Source organism: Micropterus dolomieu, linkage group LG17 (assembly GCF_021292245.1).
Source record: "Micropterus dolomieu isolate WLL.071019.BEF.003 ecotype Adirondacks linkage group LG17, ASM2129224v1, whole genome shotgun sequence".
NCBI lineage: Eukaryota > Metazoa > Chordata > Actinopteri > Centrarchiformes > Centrarchidae > Micropterus > Micropterus dolomieu.
In genome coordinates, this window is record NC_060166.1 from 31,803,240 (window position 1) to 31,826,713 (window position 23,474).

General features: G+C 41.7%; 1 protein-coding gene across 1 annotated transcript in view; it reads left to right on the top strand.

Moving 5' to 3' along the window:
* The window catches only part of zmp:0000001236 (mastermind-like protein 2), a 35,574-nt gene extending 17,039 nt beyond the window's left edge, over positions 1 to 18,535 (top strand). Inside the window, exons 2-5 of the mRNA XM_046073724.1 lie at positions 10,358 to 11,563; positions 16,589 to 16,753; positions 16,870 to 16,978; positions 17,066 to 18,535. Of these exons, the coding sequence (XP_045929680.1) occupies positions 10,358 to 11,563; positions 16,589 to 16,753; positions 16,870 to 16,978; positions 17,066 to 17,910 (2,325 nt within the window). The 3' untranslated portion in view covers positions 17,911 to 18,535. The remainder of the gene's footprint in view (positions 1 to 10,357; positions 11,564 to 16,588; positions 16,754 to 16,869; positions 16,979 to 17,065) is intronic.
* The last annotated feature ends 4,939 nt before the right edge of the window (positions 18,536 to 23,474 follow it).

Sequence of the window (23,474 nt, forward strand, 5' to 3'; positions counted from 1 at the left end):
CTTGTTGGAGTATGACTGGAACTTGGTTTTAAATCCATGACAAAATATTCACTATCAAGAACAGTCTGTTTCCAAGCAATGGACTAGATGTTTACCTATCCAGATGCAACTGTTTTTAACTGCTGTGGACTATTTTGCGATTAGATAGGATGCTTAGGAGATCATTTCTTTCCACAATAGTCTTGACCAGCATAAATCCTCTTGAACAGTTTGATACACAACGGCTGCTAAATGTTTCCCTCAACTTTGAATGAATGTCAGTGATCAAACCATGGGAAAGTAGTTTTTTTCCATTTAGATAGATTACCTGAAAGCACACTGTGTCTGTCTCTCACCAGCTGCGACACGTAAAAAGACCTAAAGCGTTGGTTCACAAGGCCCATGTAGACACACACAAGAGCTGCCTGCATGCAGAAACATGCTCAGAGACACAGGCTCTGCTGCAACCTTGAACTCTCCTTGCCACTGTAAGAGTCACCACTTGCACAGACAGTGGTGAGCTCAGTACCTACAGGGCTCTTTGGGAAGGCAATTTAAGCAACCCTTGGAATGAAATGTCTTTTTTATTCTACATGTGCGGGAGAATACACATTTTACTTTTCATGTGAACACTGCCCTTGTTACCCTACATTTCCAATTGGGCAGCAATACAGAAAAAAGTGTCCAATTGCCCTTAAATTAAATGCTACAATTTTGTTCAGGTCGTATCTCTGCATAGGAAGTGACAAATCAAAACTCAAAGCTTTACTTCACATGTTATCCCCTATTAGTGACTAATGTGGGAAATTAACAATCATTTGCCTTCTTATTTGTTCATGTTCATTCAATAGGAGTCATGTTTCTGGCCACCTGACAAATTTCAGTTCAATATTTACTCTGCTTTTAACTCTGTTTTGGTCTCCACCGCCGATAAAAATAACTGGCTATTTAGCTGCTAGATGTTACACTTCACCAGCTAGTCTCTAACTTTGTCTGATGTTTGGTGCTGGGAATGAAATGTACAGTGTGTTTATTAGAGCTTGTTTGTTGAAAACAGCTGCCTGCTGCTGGAAGCAGGGTTGATGAGAGAGGTGAGACAGGACCAAAATGTGCTCTTACCAGAATGATGTAAAAAAGGTGATAATTTGCCATTAATCAAAACAGTTCAAATAGTATTACTTTATTCAATGTTAATATAAAAATATTGATTAATAGAACTTTGAGAGAGATATAAAACAGCAATAAAAAACCAAAAGACTTTTCACCAGTCTCCACACTATAAAACAATTGTTGTTTTAGGCCACAGCTATCCGGAATTGAATTGAACTTAATTGTTTGTTTTTCATGGATGATGGTATCTAACTAATATCTAAGATATATCAGTGTCATGTGATGTTTTGTTTTTGTCCTTCTGGGAACTGTCAGACTGATGATACATTTGTAGAGGTCACATATTTTCTGCACCATGGTCCCCCATTGCTCCCCCCACCACACACTTTTTCCTTGGTTGGAGTCTGTGAGAGCTCTGCAGTGTTTTCTGTGTCCGTCTCTGCCAGCGCCGGTCTGCACAGACCTTATTTGGAATGTCAAAACTGATAGGAGTGGGAGTCAAACAAAGCTTCCCACTCATTTATTTTTTCTTCTTACTTTCTAGCTGCAGCAATCCCTTCTCAAACTGAACTAGCAGAGGATGTTTCAGAGCACAAGTGCAGATTAGCGTGACTGCTTGCCTGTCCTAATGCATGTGTGTATAATATAAGTGAAAAGCAAGAGATTTGACAAAACTCAACAAGTATACCCTTTTCAACTAGTGGATTTTTCCAAGCTACATGCTTCTACATTGAAGCAATTTAAAACAGTAAATGTGTTTACCCTCTAAAAGCACGAGGCTTATCAAGACCTGGCTGAGTGAAGCAGCATTAGCACAGCATTAACCACTCAGCCCAGGTTTCCCACGGGATATAAAATGGATCCTTGTTTCATTGGGAAATCGCCACAGCAATGCTGCTAAAGAGCACTTTGCTGCCATCACATTAGATATTGACAAATATTGTTTCCTGATTTGGAACTCAAGTCGCTGTGCTTGAAAGGGAGTATCAAGGAATTCATAATCCAAATAGCTGAGAGATAGGACATAAATATGTTACAATTAAAAATTATCTCATCAATAGTCACTGCAGATCTTAAATAATGCACACTAGTGGGATACCTTGCATTGTCTAGTGAAGTTCGAAGATGGTTTTCTTTCTAGTGGCCAGAGACATGACTGGAATGGCTCAGAACTGTGTTGCTCAACTCAGCAGTGGCACTGTTGGCTCTCACCGTGCTGCAGCTGCATGCTGAAGAGCAGCCAGATGTTTGAGATGGTGAAATGAGCCTAGCGAACAGGAAACGGCTCTGCATGCCATAGGAATCGTCTTTGAAAACAGGAAGGGAACTTGTTCCCTGCTTATGGGCCTTTTCCTGTGGCATGACCGGAGGCAGGCCTTGTGTTTGACGGTTGCTGGAGGAAAAAGGTACTTGTGGCTGTATGGCCTTTTAAGGTTACACACATTCTAGGAGAGCTTTAGACAAGTGTAACAAGGTATTTGTTTTCAGAGAAGCTAGAATCATCAAATTTTCATGTTGCCTGATTTTCACATGCTATGCACTCATAATGAATAAAAATATGTTTTGGGGGAGTGGCTTTGGAGGGAGGCCTGAAGGGAGGGGGTGGGATTTTTCCAGTTGGAAACTTTCAAAATCAAGCTGTCTCTTGCTGATTTCTCTAACGTTGCCTACCCTAGCTTTAAGCCTTTGCTGTTAAGAATCCTTTAATGTACTCATTTATGTTAACCCTCCCACAACCTCAAGCAGTTTCCCAGCCTGAAAAGCTTCTCACAGCAGACCCAGTGCACATACACCAATTTAAAGAAACATGTCGACACAGTAGATCTACATCATGTCCTTTAATTTTTGGTGCACAGCATGCAGAACTTTAGATGTGGATTGAAATAGCAAGAGATGATAGAGGGTGTTCCCAGCACATAGGGTGTTGGACCAATGAGAATTTTAGCCTGTGTTACCACTAAATTAAACATTTGCACTACAATAGCAGCTTAGCGTATATGCATTTGGCAAGCAAGAGTTCTATGGTTATCTATGACTAGCTCTGGGATTAGAATGGTGCGACAGGAGTCCATCAACTTTCTCTCTTTTACAGTGACTTAAGGGAGGACAAAGGTGGCAGTTGTCTTTAATAGAAAAAATATGCTGCGTCCACAGTGTGAGAATAGGATATGGCAATTAAACCTGACAATTATTTTTAGTTTGGTCAGTGTGTTAAGGCCAGTGAATTTGAACACATCCTGTAGTTCCCGCTTTAAATAATATATTGAAGGGATCCCTTTTACTCTGGATGCTAAAGTGATACGTGCTGCATGGGATTGCTCCTGAGTCTGGGAAGCCCTCAATCCTCCTCAGTAAATGTCTCTGTGGTTAAGAATGACATGTAGATGAGAAGCGACAGCAGTGTCAGGAGCTCTGTGAGCTACATGGCCATGGGTGATGTGATGTGACGGCTTGTCACTGCAATGTTGGTGACCTGTGGTACGTCTGCAGTGGCGTGGCCTAGCTGGTGCTGCAGTGATGCCTTGACAGAGTCTGCCTACCCCCTCCACCACACACTCATACGCCCCATATTTGTTCCCAGGATCACTTCACTGCTATCCTGGGAATCTGAGGGCCATGAACCACAGCTCTTGAACTGGCATTGTACATGACAGGAGATTAAACTCAATGAATATTATGTACAATAGGCCATTCAAACTACCTATCCAGATCGAGAATACTCTGTGTTTCAGATGATTACAAGGGATGAAATATATTTGTGTAAAAGGTCTGCTTGACTAATGACTCAAACTATCCAAGAGCAGCCTTTTTATACCTTGTCCACTCACCCTCAGTGCAGGACTCACATCATTGTAATGGCTGTGCAGTGACCTGTGACTGCAGATATACCAGCATTGCTTGTTACTTTTTTGAAGAGGCCCCACATATTTTCTTCTGGGGTCCATGCATTTTTTTGGAGCTCCTTCCTCCTGCCTCCTTTAGCCTCGGGGATATCACATTAAACTCATCTGCTTGATTCTGAACAAAAGACATGCCAAAACAAGGACTGATTGGAATGCTGGCTTTTAATCTGTGCAGTTGAATAATGGAGAGCTGATATTTGAATGGGTGTTTCCAAAAGGATTCTTTGTGCGCAAGCTGCCTTTTTCTAAAATAACAAGTTTCTCCATGGAATGTTAGAACTGAGCTACATTAACTGTTAAAAAAATCTGCCTTCAGTAAACATAATGGATGATTTCTCTTCAAAGGAGCTCTTATCGTCTCTTCCTATTTCCCAGAGGCTGCCACAAAGCTGCCTCTCTTTTTTTCCTGCTGCCGCTGCTGCTGCTCATCCTTCTCTCCTGCCTGCTCTCTGGAGGGCAGCCTCAATCTAATACAACTGTGTCAGGAAGTGTGGGGATGCAATGTGCTGATGAGCCAAAAGTAGCCCACCTCTGCAGTGTGCTGCTTCGTCCCAACACGCACCAGCCTGATTAGGGAAGCACACCATGAACCTATGCTCACATCCCTGTGCAACCTTATGGCACATGCCCTGTAGAAACAGATTAAATATGTTTCTTTTGTTGGGGGAATAAGAGTTTCGTTCCACAATTTGTGTTTTGTGAAAAAAAATTACAAAACCTAGATTTATGATTTACTATGTGTGAAGAAGGATCAAGTCTGCTGATGTTATCAATTTGTCAGCAACTAATTTATTCACCAAAATGTACTAAAAAATGTTTTAATTTAATGCTAAAAATAGCTGCCAAGATTTACAAAAGGGAGCTATCTAATTTGTCTTCTAAACTTTGCTTCAATAGATATGTAGTTCAGTATTTCCTGCGGGATTGTCATAAAACACCATATATGCTGGTGTGGCATATTTTTTAGATATAAGTTCAGTTATAATTGCTTGTTGTTGCCTCGGTGCTACCTTCAAAGTTATATAATTTCCTTTATTCTTAGTGCTACACAAATCTTTTCTTTAAATTAAATCTATGAGGCTTAAAGCCAAAAAACAGTTTAAACAAAAAAAAATTAAACATGTAGAATTGTCAATTGTAATGTGTCAGTATTTTCTCCTGTTGGTAGCACCTAATCAAGGTTATCCTGGAAACTGTTTGTTGTTTCATAGTATCAAATAGATTATCCTCCTTGTTCCTTGCTGATACCTGAAATGTGCTGAATAAAAACAACCCATGATTTAGTAACAAAATAGGATTAAAAAAAGAAAACAGTTTACAGGAAAGACAAAGCAGAGTCTGACAGCCCCCCTGACCTGATTTGAATGAAACTATAAATTGCCTTGTGAATGTACATACTGTATTGCAGCAGTCCCAGCCTCAGCTTCCTTACCTTCATTTAAATATTTACAATGTTCAAGTTATCCAGGATGTTTTATTCAAATACTCTGGATAGGGTATCATTGCTTACAGTTTTAGACTGCTAGTAGAAACCATATAATTAAACTTAGCCCTACACACTTTCTCAGCATTCTGCAAGCTGATAGCTGGATTTTGTATGACAGCTGATCATTGGCATTGGTCTTAGGGCTCTTGTTTCTTATCTGGCAATAAACTAGCTGAAATCCCCTCTTGCAACAGTATGCAACCTGCAGAACCGCATAAATATTATGTCTCCCTAGGAACACAATCGTTGTATTTATTCCTTTATTTTGGGACTGTTTTTTCCATGTCAAATGCAGAGAGGACGGTTTATAACTCTCGCAGGAGCAGATTGCAACATGTTTCAGGGCTCTGGTGAATAGATTAAAGGCTGGTTAGCTTCATCTTTTGTTGAGCCACACTCATACTCAAACACACGCGCGCACACACACACACACACACACACAAAACCTTCGAACACAAATCTATACCCTTCAAGCATGCATTGCTCTGAGGGCTGTGCCACTGGACTGACAGATGGTACCAGGAGGCCTGGTGTTGCGTCCCTGTGATGGCTCACCCGAAGCCCCATCCACAGTGCTCAGCATCACCACACTGCTCAACTTGACACACAGGCTACCAACCTTCCAGCTCCCAGGAATAGATAGTCTCAGCTGACATGGCCAAGGTCATGTTCCTCACAGCTAAAGTCAAAGGGCATCAATAAGCAGCGAAGAAAGGTTCAAAAATGAAATCCATTCTTGATTTAATTATTCAAATTTACTGGGAAATGTGTCTATGTAGTTCAATTAAAGTGCATATGATGGATGGAGGACACAAAACGTTACACTGTTAAAATCTTTAAAATGCTGTGTGTGTTGTGTTCTTTGGTTAATTATAGCTGTAAGATGTTTGCTTTTCTAACTTGTAGTAGAACTTATTATTTTGTTAGCTTTGGTTTTTTATTAATAAAATCCTTAAATCAGTGGTTCTCAAACTTTTTCTGTCACGCCCCCCTTCAGAAGCTAGAAAAGGTTTATGCCCCCCCCAACCCAGCAAAAGTGGATTTGATTTTTATTAATCATTAACAATACAGGTGATTGAAATAAACAATATTCAGGTTAGCAAAATTGTCTTGCTAGAATCAGAGCACTTTCGTTTGTTGATGTCACCACATGAATCAACCAGAAGAGTCGCCCCCTGCTGGCCATTCAATTGAATGCAAGTTTAAGGGACTCCCGCATTGGATTCACATCTCAGACTGGAAGCTTCCCGCTTGGAACCACAGCCTTAAGGTTCAGTGTGTAAGTTTAAGTGGCATCCAATGGTGAGGGTTGCGAATTGCAACCAGCTGCTCACAGTGTATTCACATGCTCCTCTGATGGTCCCATTTCCTGAGTTGTGAAGTCGTTCTTCCGACTTCAGTGTGTGTTCATGTGCTCTTAAACTGGAATGTGTAATTAACGTGAATGCTACTTCAAAGATGTGTTGGATTGGCATTATCAGAGCATATAAACAACACGCAGACATACAGTTCACTCTACATGGACTGCAAACTAACATTATAACCATTTTACAAATTCCATGTTTGAAAAATATGTATCTGCAATCCATGAATTTGCACGAATCAAACTTCTGTATACTTCTTTGTGTCCCATGTACACTTGAATCTCATTCTGCAATTTGCAAGATTTAAGGAGGAAAACACGAGTTCTATTATTCCGACACCACATGAATGCAGATTGTAAGGTAATTAAAACATAACAGTTCATTATGTAAGGTCTTTAATCACTACTGAAAACATAGTTATGTATATTATATTGCATTTCTGTCAGTCGATCCTCCTAAATGTTACACACGTAACCTTTAAATGAACATTCTGGTAACTACTAAACTAAATGTGATAGTGGATGAAATACATTTTACCAACACAGAAAATTAATGTATGCAGTTAAGCTTTCATCTCTAAGATGATCAGTATATAATACATAGGTTTGAGCCTATCAAGCAGCAGGAGTCACTTTCAAAGTGATTCAGAGCGTCTAAGCTCATTAAATGTTAATCAAAAAATCTATTTTCAGATTACTTGGAGGAGATCTGTCATGAGGATTTCAGGCCAGTTAGGAGGACACTGCTTCAGAGAACTAAGTGCTGAGTGAACAGGATGGGCCTTTATCTGTAAAAATAAATAAATATATAAAATACAGTGTTTCAATTTGGAAATTTTTTACCAAATGAAGGTAGTATCAGGATACACATATACAAGTGAGGTAACATTGGCAAAATCTCGACTACACAAAGTCTTGAGAGGCTTCATGAATTTTGAACTAAGAACTGCTCTTGACTAGAGTCCCTTTTTAAATGGCATAGAGGCAGTAGTGAGGCAACCCTGTCTCACAATGGCTTTTTGCAACACATCCACAGTCCTTTGCATTATTCATGATGTGTTTTCTCAGACAGTGCCTTGAACCATGAGGAGTACTCCTGTCTGTCTCCAGAAAGAGCCCTGTGGAAGGAGAGAAAGTGTACATGAGCTGCACACACTAGAAGGCCTGTTTTCATCTGCATTTGGAGAAAAACAGATGTCCAGTAGAATGTGGAGAGGCACAATGTTTAATAGTCTGGATCTCAGCGAATATGGCAAAAGAGAGCTGGTGAATGAGACATACTGTAGATTAATTTATGGAATATTTCTAAGTAAAAATTGTATGTGTCTCTGTAATACTCTGAATTAACTTGGCATCATCCAGCCAGACTGTCATTACATCATCTGACAAGATTTCTTTCTTTTTTGTCTCTGTTAAGAACTTCTCTACTGATTTTTCTGTGGCTGTATATTTTACATACTTAACTTTTGCATGCATTTAATTTTCTACTTAAATTTGAATATACAAAAGATTAATTGAGCTAATATTTTATTTAAAAATGCATTCAAGTATACTATTAGGCATAATTACACTACATGTACAGGACCATACTACTTTTTTTTTAAAATCGGCCCATTAAGAACAAATATTCTACATTTTAAATTAAGAGTTAACTAACTCTTAATGTAAAACTATTAATAGTTTAACAATAAATTCTTGCCCTCTATTTTAGTCCTCAAAACCTTGGGATTAGGTTTTTTTCTGCCTTCACATTGGTTGTTGTCTTGGAGCTCAAGCATGTTTCATGTTGATTTTCCTACTGTACTAAAATAAACCCAATGGTTATCTAGATATTTGGATATATCTATTTGCAATCATGCTTTTGAAAATGATCTTCACTAATAACAATTTAAAATTACTAAGCTAAATGCAAAGCCCCTAGTATGATCCTCTGAATAGAATTGATCATTTCATTGTCCCACCCCCCTTCAGTGCAACACCACCACCATCATCATAATCATCATCATCCATCCAAATCCATTCAATATGTCGAAACACACTCACTAGCTTTAAGAAAGGAGGCTTGATGAGTCACAGATATTTGTGCCTTGAGTAGAATGTGAGGATGTATCTCTGAGCAATTGTTAAGAGCATTAGCAGAAGTAATACAGACACGAACAGAGTAGAAATGTAGTGAACTGCAGGATTCATTCCAAACCCTCAGGCTATGAATCATCTTAATGTAATGTGTGCCAGCAGGTGGAAATGACTCAAATTTGTTCCCACAGTGAAAAATGCAACACACTGATACTCCTCTCCTGTGCTCAGGTTGGTGTACAATCAGAGCCATTTTGTTTCCATGCGGGCACCACATTAAAAGATGGTCAGATAATAAGTTATTTTTATGTGTATACAACAATGTGCCTGAGATTGACACTGGATAGACTATTTATTTCTCAATTAATTCTTGTTGAATTGACTCATAGGCTCGCGTGAAGGAAGAAACTCCATCATTTTGTTGACATGACATTATCTGTTCCTTAAAATATAAATCTAGTTTTAGCCACAACATGCACATTTTGTCAGAGTTTTTAATGCCTCAGTTTTAGGGAGTGTTACTCAGTGGTTAGAGTTGTGAGTCATGCCTATGTGGTTATTACCTTAAATGAATACATGGGGATAGGACAAAAGGAAGTTGGATATCTGCACCTGCATGTTAAGCAGAATCTCAGCCACAAAGGAGAAACTCTGCTATCTATGAAGCACAATGGAAGAAAATATAATGTATTCAAATGAGAGAAACAAAGACCCTATTCTTCTCTCTGCGGTCTGTCAACTGTATCAGATTCCTAGCTTCTTCTTCTGTCTTCTCAGCCCATGCGCTACACTCAAACTCCATTATACAAAAACAGTTTTCTAAATGCTGCAGCAGTGCTTGACTCGTCACTGCAATGTAAGTGTTAAAATACAATTATATATGAAAGCTTTGTATTTGTTATCTGAATATATCTGCTTGATATTTCAAAGTGATGTGACTGGGTGATTTATGTCAAAATAAAGCATTTGAGATGGCATCACTGTTGTAAAATCTAAAGTTATTCCACTGAATGAAAACACTGTCTTAAGAAAAGCAATCTCCCTAAATTTCACAAGTTGTTCAAGTGTACAGCATCTATAGGCCTTGGAGCAAATTGTGAAATTGGATTAATTTACATGGTGAGACTTTGAGCTGGATGTAGAATTGAATGCACCCATATTCAGAACTATCACCATGATTAAAATTGGTTCACAAGACAGCTTTTGAATCAAGTGGAGTAATTAAAGTCTTGTTATAAAAATGTTTTCTTTAGGGTTAGTCTTCTATTGAAAATCAAACTCCACAATCATGGAGGTCTTTTTAGAAAAACACTTACCTAAATTAAAGTAAATTATTAAGTAAATAATAGACGAAATAAAGAATGAAATAAAGGTGAGATGAAGGTGAAGTCTTTCCTTTATGTAAGTGTTTTTTAAATTCTATTCTATTGTGTTTTGCAGCTTCAAGGAACTTTGCGAAGGAAGATCGAGGGACATGCACCAGGACATGCACCAAAGCAGAATGGGCTCTCCTGTGGTTTTTCTGGATCAGACTTTAAGCGGGTCTGTGTGGATACCAGTGGTCTGGGACATGGGCCCTGCAACCATAACTTAACCCAGTCTCATTCTCTGCAAGGGTCCCAAACCATTGGCATGCAGAGGAAGAATTATATGATGCCCCATGGAGTGGGGTCTGACATATTCAACATGACACTTAAAGAAATGAAAAAAGAGCCCATTGAGATCCAGTCTTGTGGACAGACGAATGCAGAGATGATTTTTGACTTCAAAGATGAAGGTGGTAGTCAGATTGACCCAGAGCTCCAGGATCTTTTTGATGAGCTGACAAAGACAGTGCCAACACTGAATGACCTGGAGTTTGAGAAGATGCTAAAGCAGGATGATACATTCGGTTTGGATCTCGGTCGGCCAAGCTCAGCAGGAGCAGCTGCCAGTTTGTGTTCCCCAATGGAGAAGCAGATAAAGATGGAGCACTCCCCAGATTTTTGCCAGGTTCATGTTGGCTCGCCCCAGCTTCGACCAGCCTCAGCAGGACCCTCTTTCACGTTGACCAGCACTTCTTCTACCACCACGTCACAGAAAGCTAACACTCAGGCAGGGCACCCCAGAGGCATGTCCTGCTGGCCAGAAATATCCCACGCAGAGCAGCTGAAGCAGATGGCAGCAAACCAGCAACAGCCGAGCTCTCTGCTCCATCACCACCAAACACCACCAGCAGCATTGATCAGCTGGGCTCCTACCATGAGCACCCACACTTCCACCAGCGCCTTCCCACAGGACAAGGTCTCCAGCCAACAGAGGGTTGGCTCCCAGAGTAAAGGGATCAACAACTGCCTCTTCAAGTCCAATGGTCACAATGGCTCCCATCATTTGGATATGAAGGTTCTCAGCACCAAGCCCACGTTGCATTTCAGCCCCAAAGCACCCCATTCTGCCAGCCAGCCGATGCCTATCATGACAAGCTCAGTGAACAAGACTTCAGCCCAGCAGCAGCAGCAGCAGCAACAGTCACCATCGACAGGCCAGAATCAGCCACATTCAGCTCTCCACTTCTCGAACCCACAGATCTCCACATCAGGGGCTCTTTGTCTGCAACCCAAGACTGTTCCCACAGGACTGCCATTCAAACTGTCACAACAGCGACAGGTAAGGGCTCTGTCCAAAATTTCTTCACTCAGGATGGCTCTTATGTCAAAAACCTTGTATCTCCAAATGTGTCAGGAAGTAGAAGAAAATGGTTTTGTCCTTAGTTTGATGACTGAGCTGTTGTGGCCATACGCAAAGAGATTTCAATGGCTTTTTGTTTTTTTTCAAGCTCGAGACTTTTTACTACTTTACTGTAGAGGAGCATGCAATCCAACTATACTGTAAACATTAAAATCCCCCAAATTGCAGTTACAAGGTCTTCAAGTGACACACATCTATCATCATGAATATGATTATGACATGTATGAGTCAGCTCCATGACAATGCAGGTTTTCATGCATGTGTCAACAGTCATGTGTGAAAAAATGCAACACAACTAGTACAATGAAATTACGAGGCCTGTATTTTTTTGAGTTAGAAAGTGAATGTACAAAATTTTCTGTTAGGTTAACAAATGTTTTATTTCTTGTATGAATTTATTTAGATATTGAATGTCTGGCTTGTGTATTTTATTACTCTATATAGACAAAGTAAATAATAGTATTTTCTACTGAAGGTATAGAAATATGATACACAGCAGTGAAACTCACTCTTTTTAGTCTTCCTCATCAGTCGGTTTCCTCAGTTTGCTCGCAGCAGCCAGCCTGCTGTCTGAAACTACGACAATGCACTGCTGTTTGTTTTGAGACTTTATTGTCATTGTTCTAGCTGCTGCCTGTGCCTTTGCTGTTGTGACTCCTTTGAATATGTATTTCCCCTGAAAGTGTTTTGACGATGACACAGATTGCCAGAGCATGGTAGATTAACATGCAGGACTTCTAATTTCTCTGCTTGTCATGGTGGCTCCCCGTCAGGGCACAGATATGCACAGCGGGATTTGCTAATTGGAGGTTGTTAGCTACAAGGGACAAGTGGTGGAAAATGACAGTAATCTGCTTAGCCTGGTGCCGGAGGTTGAATCACTGATTTGTTATGATTGGGGAGATTTAGACCGTCCCCTCTTTCATTTTTGCACTAACAGTATCTGTAGCTGTCTTTGTGTGAAATGATAATGCGAGCCACACAAGAGAGCTCTCACAACCTCTACAGATCAAGGGAAGTGCTTGAGTGACTGGGAGAGGGAGGGAGGGAGCTACAAATACATGGAAGTAAACAAGGTAGGATGACAAATGTATTATCACATATGGGTAAAAGAGAACTAGTTTAGAAGCTTTCTGTAAATATATGAGTTGAAATATACAAAATAAAAATAAGTCAACAAACATTATTCAGAACTCCAAATATTCCCATTTCATAATGTGCCAAATATTGTCTCCATGAATTAAAATTGCTATCAAGTAAGTATCAAGTACTGCTTATGTCGGAATTAGCAGTAGAATTAATAATAATATTAATGATTATCACTATACTGCTAATATTAGTTAGCAGTAGTGATAATCAGTAGTAATATTTCTGTGGTTCTAAACTTAATGTAGCATGTATAAAAACAGAGATTATTAGCAACAAAAAATGGTGTATCATTAAAAATTACAGTTGTGAGAAAGAAGGGGAAGAGAGTTAGAAGAGCTGGATATCAAATAATAAAAAAGACTTAAATGGATTTCGATCAATTATTAAAAAAGCAAACTTTTCCGAAGCCAGCAGCTTCTGAAAGTAAAAGCTCAGTCATCTCTGGTCTTTAAAATGCTGAGGACATGCGGCGGTGCTCAAGTTCGTAAGGGGTAAAGGTTTGGTGAGACAGCTTTGAGACACGTGTTTTAATGTGCAGTTTGAACAAATAAAATATGTAAACATGAAGCTAAGGATATGATAGCATAAGAATTGCACAGAAGAAACAAGAGCCACCTTGTCATTTTAGAAAAAGCGTTTAAAACAGGCTGATAATGGTGTTTGTCTTTTGCAGTTGGCATGGACAGGGTTAAAAGTCCAGTTAATGAGGAAGGGACAGCTCACAGAGAGGAGAAAAAAAGAGTGGAGGCTCTTCCCACAGTAAATTAGTAATGCTAGCGAAATAAAGGTCCTGAAAGAGTGTCCTGATCCCCTGTGTAACACTAGCAACTAGCAGTGGGCTTTCTCCCACTGAGTGAAGCTGAAGACCTTTTTTAAAACAGCCAGAGATGTGAGATTTGGTGCTTGTTTGAAGCCTCTTGCAGTTTAATAATCGGTTGCTGAGTCAAATATGTCAAAATTCAGATCCACCACTGTAACTCTCTCAGGTCACACAAAAAATACATCACTTGCTTCACTTATGAATACATTCTCTGGCAGCATACAGTAGAGAACACTAATGCATTATGAAACCTAAGTTACTGTGGTTGGTGGGCAATCCATTTCAAGGACAAAATTTAATGTTGCTAGTCACAGTTCAGTGTTGTGTATTTAAACTAAAGAAAGAAAAAAAATACTTTTGTGTGGTTCCATGACAGTGTAAATACCAAAAAGAAAGACATTCCTGGTGTATTAAAAAGTATTACAGGTCTTTGTTTTTTATTGTTATTTATTATGTCTGAAATGTATTCCTACATTTTGGCACTGTGGAAAGCAAAAAAATATGTATGGAATTTTCTGTTAACTAAATGCCATACAGGCATCCATACAGGTGCAGAATAGACTGGTTAAAAGGACATATTGAAACAAAATGGGTTTTCTAGCACAAACTGAGGTGTGTTTGAGCTTTTCACTCAACTCTTAATTTAAAATATTCATTTCCACTATGGGAATTGGGCCTGCTATTCTGAAATGCCTTCCTATTAGATTTATACATTAAATTTTTGCTGTTTATTGGTATAATTTAATTTAATTTTAAGCATTTATAAAGCATCTAATAATCCTGATCAAATCCAGTCACTAAAGGAGTTTTTTGTATATTTGACTTTCAGTCCGTAGATGTTTGTATTTTTAATTATATCTAAACATTTACTTTCAGATTTACATTTACAACATTTGTCAGACAGTCTTATCTAGAGTGACTTATATTTCTGCTCAGTATAAGACAACACCGTTAGATCAAGTGCAGACAGACATTTGGCAGCAATTCATCACCCCGTGATTAGCTTCAGCTAATACAGATATTCATTTAAATACTAAACAAGAGCTTGTAATTTGCTTTCTGCTAAATAGAGTACTGTTCTTACTAAAAATGTAGAAACACAAATTACTGCAGCTTAAGATAAAAGTTTGCCTGCAGTAAATATTGACTCCTCAACTTTTGTTGATGATCTTGTGGCACCACATCCCTCAGTTAGGATAAGAGCAGGGCCACTGGGGTTGAGCTGTGAAGGGAGTACTTGTTTCCTGGGAAAGAGAGCTGCAGCCAAGTCCAGATGCCGAGGCGCTCCCCAGAGACAGCGTCATGAGTCCGGACTGGAGGAAGTGCAGTGTGAGAGCCGGCAAGGCTAGGCCTGGATCACTGTCAGCTGCCTGCACTGCCGCAGGATGGGAGACTAAATCACTCTGCTCCTTCTCTGACGCCTGAGCCACATATGGTATTCATTTACAACAAGCTTGTGAAGAATGAGAGGGGGAAAAAACATGGAAAACAGCTTTATGACACATCAGAATGACAGAGAGGATTACTCAGTTGTACATGCTTAAACACCCCTCATTGGAGTTTTCTTACTACAAACATGGAACAAGCCCTCTCCAGTGTACCTCTGCAGGGTAAATGTCTGTGATGGTCACAATTTCTCACAGTCTCAATAACTGGATACAGTGAATCAAAGCCAGTGATTCTGCTTTTTAGTGTAACAGGAGAAACCACTGTTTTGATGTTTTAGTCCCTGTGTAACCTCATTGCAATGCTTGGTTTTCTGTGTGGGTTGAACTCAGGCAAGGAAGGCGAATATTAGCTTGTGAAATGGCTTGTGACTCCTAGTGAGTTTTAACTTCCCTCATTCTCTGATCCAGTCTCGTTAGTTCTCCAAATTTCAGCCCGAATCATTATCACTCACACATACACACATGCACACACACACACACACACACACACACACACGTGCGCACACAAACACACACACACACACACACACACTTCCCTTTCTATTTTCTGTTTTTCTCTTGGGGACCACAAAGTCACCACCCTGTAGAGATCCATCCTCTGAAAAGAATCTGTCCTCTAAGTAATAGCTTCTGCTAAATGCACTGTAGGATTTCTAATCCATTTCACCCTGGGAAAATTTTAAGTCAACACAATGACTCACATTGTATACACAGAGAGTGTTGACTTGGATTTGGTGTACATTAACCTCTTTCATGACAAATGCTTGCACTTCGTTGAAGCTTGAGCATAGTGAGAGTGTCCTGTCCACAAGAAAGACAGGTTCTACTTGGAGTGCTTGGATGGTCTGCACAGCTCCCTAAAAATGCAACAAAATAAAATATAAAGTACATACAACATCTCAAACACAATGTGACGGTGAAAGCTTATCTGCCAAAGCATACGTTCATGACAAGACTTCAAACAAAAAGCTACTTTGGATATCTCATTTTCATTTGAGTACTGCCGACTACAACATTTTAATCAGTGATAGTGTCAGGAGCCAAATGGGTTTCTAGTGGATGAAATGCCTCCTTGCCAAACACAACACAGTGATCAGTAAAGGAGAGCTTATTAAATAGAGGTAGTCATGGTGCTGGCGCTTAACTCCCCACTGGCACACATTTCCTGCTGTCTCAGGGATTCTTTCCACTCTCTTTAGACACAATTATCAAGGGAGAAGCAGGCCTTGAGGAGGGCTCACACTCCCCCTTCCAAAAAAAGCCTCTCTCCAAGTCTCCCTTTTTCATCTGCAGAGGGAGTAGCCTTGACCACATTCTGGAGGTTGAATAGCATCTATGAAACAGATCTATGATGTCTTGTAGAAGTTTGCTCTCTAGTGGTCAACTCATATTATTGCATTGTTTAGCTTTCTCAACACTTCCGATCTCCAGGCACTGAGCAGAGAAGAGGCAATAAGACGTATTTAAAGATTAATAAGTTGCACCATTGACACTAATGTAAAACCATCATGTATGTCTTCTTTTAAGGGTGTTCCTCCTGGTCCGAGGCTGCCCAACAATAGAATCTTAGGAGTCATGGCAGCCCAGCCACAGCCACGGCCCCCAGCACCCAACAACCAGCAGAAAGTCCCAGCCAAAACTCAGGGCATGCAGAGACAGCTTAATCAACAACAGCACACCATTAGCAATCCAGTAAGCTACGTCTTACATCATACAGCTTTCTCCAATTAATAAGCAGTTCAGACGGAATTTGGTAGAATTGATCAATCTCATAATGGGTATTCACGACTTTGTTTTTCCCTTTTCAGGACAAAGACAATACACATGATCAGTTCAATCGTCATCTCACAAGACCGCCACCTGATTACAAGCAGTCAAGAAGTATGGTGGGAGTTCAGCAAGGAAACGTATTCACAGGTACTGTATGTTTCTGATAAATCAGAAATAATTTAAATGCTGATAAGTGGCTATAATTGTAATCCGTTTTTCTTGCTATCTCTTTAGGTCAAATCTCCTCCCAGTCTTCTAGCAATGGCCCTGAGAATGACCTACAGTCCATGTCTTGTCACCTCCCAAGTGGGTCAGGTTCAAAGATGAGTCCTTCACCATCGGACCGCAGATTTGTTATCGGGACAGACTGTCATCCGAGTTCTTGTATCAGCCAATTCCAGCAACATAACAATCAGAATCAAATTGGACTAAATCAAAATAAAACCAGGTTCTTGGGGCCAAACACTCATGGAAATTCTTTTGGGATGAACAGTGTAGCAGGTGTACAGCACCCGAGAACGACAGCTGACCTGCATTCCTCGGGGGTTCCAGGACAGGGTCTCGGAGGCTTGATGAAAAATGTCAACATGGGCTGGGGCTCAGCCAACAAGCAAGTGACAACTGGACTCAATGTTAGGCGGCTACCCAATCCACTACAGTCCCAGGGTGGGCAGCTGGACATGCCAAACCATCCGTACCAACAGAGGCACATTGGCCCTCCCAACCAGGTCGCACCAGATATCGGGATGCTCCCTCTTAACCCTTCGATAAGAGACACAGGCCCAAGACCAACCCAGCCAATGATGGGATCTCCATCAGCAGTGGGAAATCTGAACCAGGCCTCTCCTGAACAGAGGGTACCAGCAGGCAACTTTGCAGAGCCCAATCCCAACTCTAGCAGCTACCAGAATAACCGAGCCAACCATCTGACCTTTGACTTCCTCCCTGAAGGGGACAACACAGTTCCAGGGATCAACACAGATTCGGACTTCATAGACTCTCTGCTTAAGTCTGGCTCTGGGAATGATGATTGGATGAAAGATATAAATTTGGATGAGATTCTGGGCAGTCACTCGTGAATTTGGGTCACAGATTGCTAAAAACTGACCCGCAGCTCATATTATAGAGGTTATGGATGTAAGATGTAAGGGGTAACATTTTTTAAATAATGTTGAAATGGAATTTTATAAACTCATATCATTTGTTATCCAAGTATACTGTATTGTTTTGTATTGTATTTACTGTGAACGGAATTTGTGTTCTGTCCTTAGTACTCTGCATATTTTATTCCTGGTATATTGGCCAAGAAACTGCTTTTCTTTGCAGTCATTGTTTTTGTAGTCTGTCATACTCATGCTGTAGTGCTGTGTATAGGATAAGATACCAAATTCACACTGTGAAAAGAAAACATTGCTGTGTTGTTTTCAAGTTCATCCTGGTAATCCAAGTTAAGTTTCAAAATCTGCATCCAATATTTAGCATGATACGGTATTTACCTTCAGATGTCTTGCTACCATACACACAGAATCTTGCCACAAAAGATGTTTTCTTAATTATTGTTCAGGCTTTTTCATCTGTGGTAGTTTTCGATGCAATTTAAATAATGTAACCATTCATTTTTTTCATGTGATATTTAATAATTATTGGGATAGTAATGATACATTATAATACATGTAATTAATAAAACTGATTTGAATAAATGAATTATTTGTTTATTTTCTTCTTTAATAGATGATTTGGTTTGAAATGTAAAGCCAGGACAGAACTCATGTCTAAAAAACCCTGTTCTCTGTGGTTTATACAAATATAGTAATTGTATTAGCATGAAATCATCTTATAAATTCAATTCAATTCAATTCAATTTTATTTATATAGCGCCAAATCACAACAACAGTTATCTCTGAGCGCTTTTCATAAAGAGCAGGTCTAGACCATACTCTGTGATGATATTTACAGAAACCCAACAGTTCCCACCAAGAGCAAACACTAGGCAACAGAGGCAAGGAAAAACTTCCTTTTAAGAGGCAGAAACCTCGAGCAGAACCAATGCTGGTGGGCGGCCATCTTCCTCGACCTCGATCAAAACACCTGCAGGAAGTGATAGGAGGAGAGAGGAGAGGGACGAGAAAGCACAAGACTACGGGAAAGGGAAGTCGAGTTAGTAACATGCATCAATGGGATGAGGTTGCATACAGAGGGAGAGAAAGAAGAGGACAGAGGAGCTCAGTGCATCATGGGAAATCCCCCGGCAGTCTAGGCCTCTAGCAGCATAACGAAGGGATGGTTCAGGACTCACCTGAGCCAGCCCCAACTACAAGCTTTATCAAAGAGGAAAGTCTTAAGCCTACTTTTAAATATAGAGATGGTGTCTGCCTCCTGAACCCAAACTGGAACCTGGTTCCACAGGAGAGGAGCTTGATAGCTGAAAGCTCTGGCTCCCATTCTACTTTTGGAGACTCTAGGAACCACAAGTAACCCTGCATTCTGGGAGTGCAGTGCTCTGGTGGGGTAGTAAGGTACTATGAGCTCTTTAAGATAAGATGGTGCCTGACCATTAAGAGCTTTGTAGGTGAAAAGAATGATTTTAAATTATATTCTGGATTTTACTGGAAGCCAATGCAGAGAAGCTAAGACAGGAGAAATGTGATCTCTTTTCCTGGTTCCTGTCAGAACACGTGCTGCAGCATTCTGGATCAGCTGAAGAGTCTTAATGGACTTTTTCGGGCAGCCTGATAATAAGGAATTGCAGTAATCCAGCCTAGAAGTAACAAATGCATGGACTAGTTTTTCTGCATCATTTTTGGACAGGATGTTCCTGATTTTTGCAACATTACGTAGGTGAAAAAAGGCGGTCCTTGAAATTTGCTTAATGTGAGACTTAAACGACATGTCCTGATCAAAGATAACTCCAAGATTCCTCACAGTGGTGCTGCAGGCCAGGGCGATGCCATCAAGGGAAACTATATCTTTAGATAATGCATCACAGAGGTGCTTGGGCCCTAGAACAATAACTTCAGTTTTATCGATGTTTAACATTAGAAAATTACAGGTCATCCAGGTTTTAACATCCTAAAGACACATCTGAAGTTTAGCTAACGATGAGTTTCATCTGGCTTGATCGATAGATATAACTGAGTATCATCTGCATAACAGTGGAAGTTTATGGAGTGTTTCCTGATAATATTGCCTAAAGGAAACATATATAAAATGAAGAGGATTGGTCCGAGGACAGATCCTTGTGGAACTCCATGGCTAACTTTGGCGTGTATGGAGGACTCATTGTTAACATGTACAAACTGAAATCGATCTGATAAATAACACTTAAACCAGCTTAGAGCGGTTCCTTTAATGCCAATGAAATGTTCCAGTCTCTGTAATAGGATCTGATGGTCAATGGTATCAAATGCAGCACTAAGATCTAATAAAACCAGTATAGAGACAAGTCCTTTGTCTGATGCAATAAGGAGGTCGTTAATAATTTTCACCAGTGCTGTCTCTGTGCTATGATGAGCTCTGAATCCTGACTGAAAATCCTCAAATAAACTATTGCTATGTAGAAAGTCACACAGCTGTTTGGCGACTGCTTTCTCCAGGATCTTAGAGAGAAATGGAAGGTTAGATATAGGTCTATAGTTGGCTAAAACATCTGGATCAAGGTTGGGCTTTTTCAGAAGAGGTTTAATTACAGCTACTTTAAAGTACTGTGGTACATAGCCTGTTGATAAAGATAGATTGATCATATCTAGTATAGAAGTGCTGACTAAGGGTAAAACTTCTTTAAGCAGCCTAGTCAGGATGGGGTCTAAGAGACAGGTTGATGGTTTAGATGAAGAAATTATTGAAGTTAGTTGGTAGAGATTGAGGGAAGCAAAGCAGTCTAAACATATATCTGGTTTTACAGCTGTTTCTAAGGTTTCTGAGTTTAGAGATAAGTTGGTGCCAGTTGAGGGCAGGTCTTGGTGAATTTTGTTTCTAATAGTTAGAATTTTATCATTAAAGAAGCTCAAGAAGTCGTAACTACTGAGAGCTATGGGAATACTTGGCTTATAATAGAGCTGTGACTCTCTGTCAGCCTGGCTACAGTGCTGAAAAGAAACCTGGGGTTGTTCCTATTTTCCTCTATTAATGACGAGTAGTACGCTGCTCTGGCATTACGGAGGGCCTTCCTATGAGTTTTAAGACAATCCTGCCAAATTAAACGAGAATTTTCCAGTTTGGTGGAATGCCAATTCCTCTCAAGTTTCTGCGATATTTGCTTTAATTTGCGAGTTTCCAGACATATAGACAAAGCTTCCTGGCAGTAAGGATGCCTTATTGCAATATGTTTACAAAAAATGAAAGAGATCCTGAAAGATTTTAGCTGAATGCAATTAACAACATTTGGCTGTATTTAATTTGTATATGAACTGTTTTAAGGAAGCCTCATCAATTGTTAAGAGCTACTAGCAGGAATAAGGTTCCCCTTCGAGGGAACGAGACACTGCGTCGGTTACGACACTATGGGAACGCCTCTAGGCGAAGCAGGTCTGAACGTGAATGAAATCACTCCAATCCTATTTTCTTGTTGCTAGAACGGTAAGGTGTGACGGAATAACCGGAGGAGTATAAAGCACACCTGTACACACTCATCATTAGCTTAAACTATGAAGCAGGCGCTCTGTATGTTGTCGAATACAGCTCCAGTCTTACAAGCAGTGTGTCTTACCTGAAGAAGAAGTCTACCAGCATGTCCGGCAATCAGATGTACGGAAGGTGTGTTTTTTTTCTTGCCCTCGGTACATCACGGATGGAGATTCTCATGAGATGTGTGTCTCATGTTTGGGGATGGAGCACGCCCGGGCAGCTCTCGAGGGGGCTGCCTGCGCCCGTTGCGAAGCCCTTTCCGTGCAGGTACTGAGGTACAGCATGGCTCTCTTTTCCGAGGAGGCCGGATGTGTTTTCCCCGTGGCGCGGGCCCTATGGCCGCTGAGGCGGCCCGGCGGCTTCACTCATGGGGTTCACAGCGTGATCTGTCGGAGGATTTCGGGACGGCTGAGGCTTTTTCCCGACCTTCATCCGCTGGCTCCGACGCTTCCTTTCCTCGTTCGGGAGCCCGTTCTCGGCTTCCCCCGCTCGCGTTTTGGATCCGGAGACGCTGCAGCAATCCGACTCCGAGGAGGCGGACGTGCTCAGCGCAGTGGACGATGACTTCCGGGTGTCGGGGCGGCGTCATCTGGCGGCGCCCGACTATAACGTGCTGCTGGAGGTGGTGACTAGAGCCGTGGCTAAGCTCAACATCAACTGGCCACAGGAGGAGCAGACACCACAGGCTAGTGGTAAACTTGATGAAAGGTTTCTTAAGCACCACACACCACCTCCACGCCGGTCTCTGCCATTCTTTCCTGATTTACATGATGAACTGAGTAATCATGGGGCAGACCCTTCTCTACACGGCTTTCCAAACCCCGATCACTGAACTACAGTAATGTGACGGGGGTTAGGGACCGTGGTTATGGGAGGATGCCTCGGGTGGAGGATGCGCTTGCGAGCTATCTCTCCCCTCGACTTGCGTCCTCCCTGGAGGAGCCGGCGTTACCCTCCAGCCATGTCGCACCACATCTACGCTCGTGGGGAAGGCGTACATGGCAGCGGGCCAGGCAGGTGCGAGCTTGCACACCATGGCAGTGCTTCAAGCCTACCAAGCCGACCTGCTACAGGAGATGGTTCAGAGGGGGGGTCCCTCTGAGGAAGATCTGGCGGAGCTTCGCAGAACCACGGAGCGTTAGACGCAGGGCGAAGCGTTCCGCCAGTACCTCCCTCGCTGGTCTGGACCCAAGGCAGCTGAGGCTGCCAGGCGTAGGTCCCTTCCCTCCATGAGCTCCTACGGAGAGGAGAGGAAGCAGAGTGTCGCTTCTTGGGGGCCCCCCCGAGGAGCTGGGGCAGCGAGACGGCGCTCTCTCCCTCAGCCTTCTGAGAGACGCAACGGGTGATGTTATCCCGCCGTTTACACGTTCAGGACGCACCTGCCACCATCGAGTCCACGCCGTACTGCCTGCCCCGAGGGTCTGCAGTCAGGCGGCGTTCAGACTCACTCACCGTGGATCTTCGGCGGCTCTCCCCTGCCGTTATGGGGCTTCAGGGGTCCACCAGAAGATCACACGAGACACCGACCACCAGCCCCGAGGGGTTGGTTCCGTTGGCAGACTTTGCAGAGGCTTGGCGGAGCCTGACGAACATTTCTCCGTGGGTCCTGCGCACTGCCATACATGGGTTTCGACTACAGTTCAAAACCCGCCCTCCAAAATTTTACGGGGTGGTTTGGACTGTGGTCCGCCTGGAGCAAGGTCCGGTGTTGGGACAGGAAGTTCGTACTCTGCTGAGGAAAGGGGCCGTGGAACGTGTCTCCCCCCCAGACAGAGACGCCGGTTCTACAGCCGGTACTTCATAGTCCCCAAGAAGGATGGAGGGCTGCGCCCCATTTTGGATCTGCGGGTTCTAACCGGTCTCTGAGGAGATTCAGGGTCAAGATGCTCATCATCCCCGCCATCGTGACGCACATCAAATCTGAGGATTGGTTCGTCACGATAGATCTAAAGGACGCCTATTTCCACGTCTCCATCCGTCCTTCTCACAGGAAGTTCCTGAGGTTCGCCTTCGGGGGTGT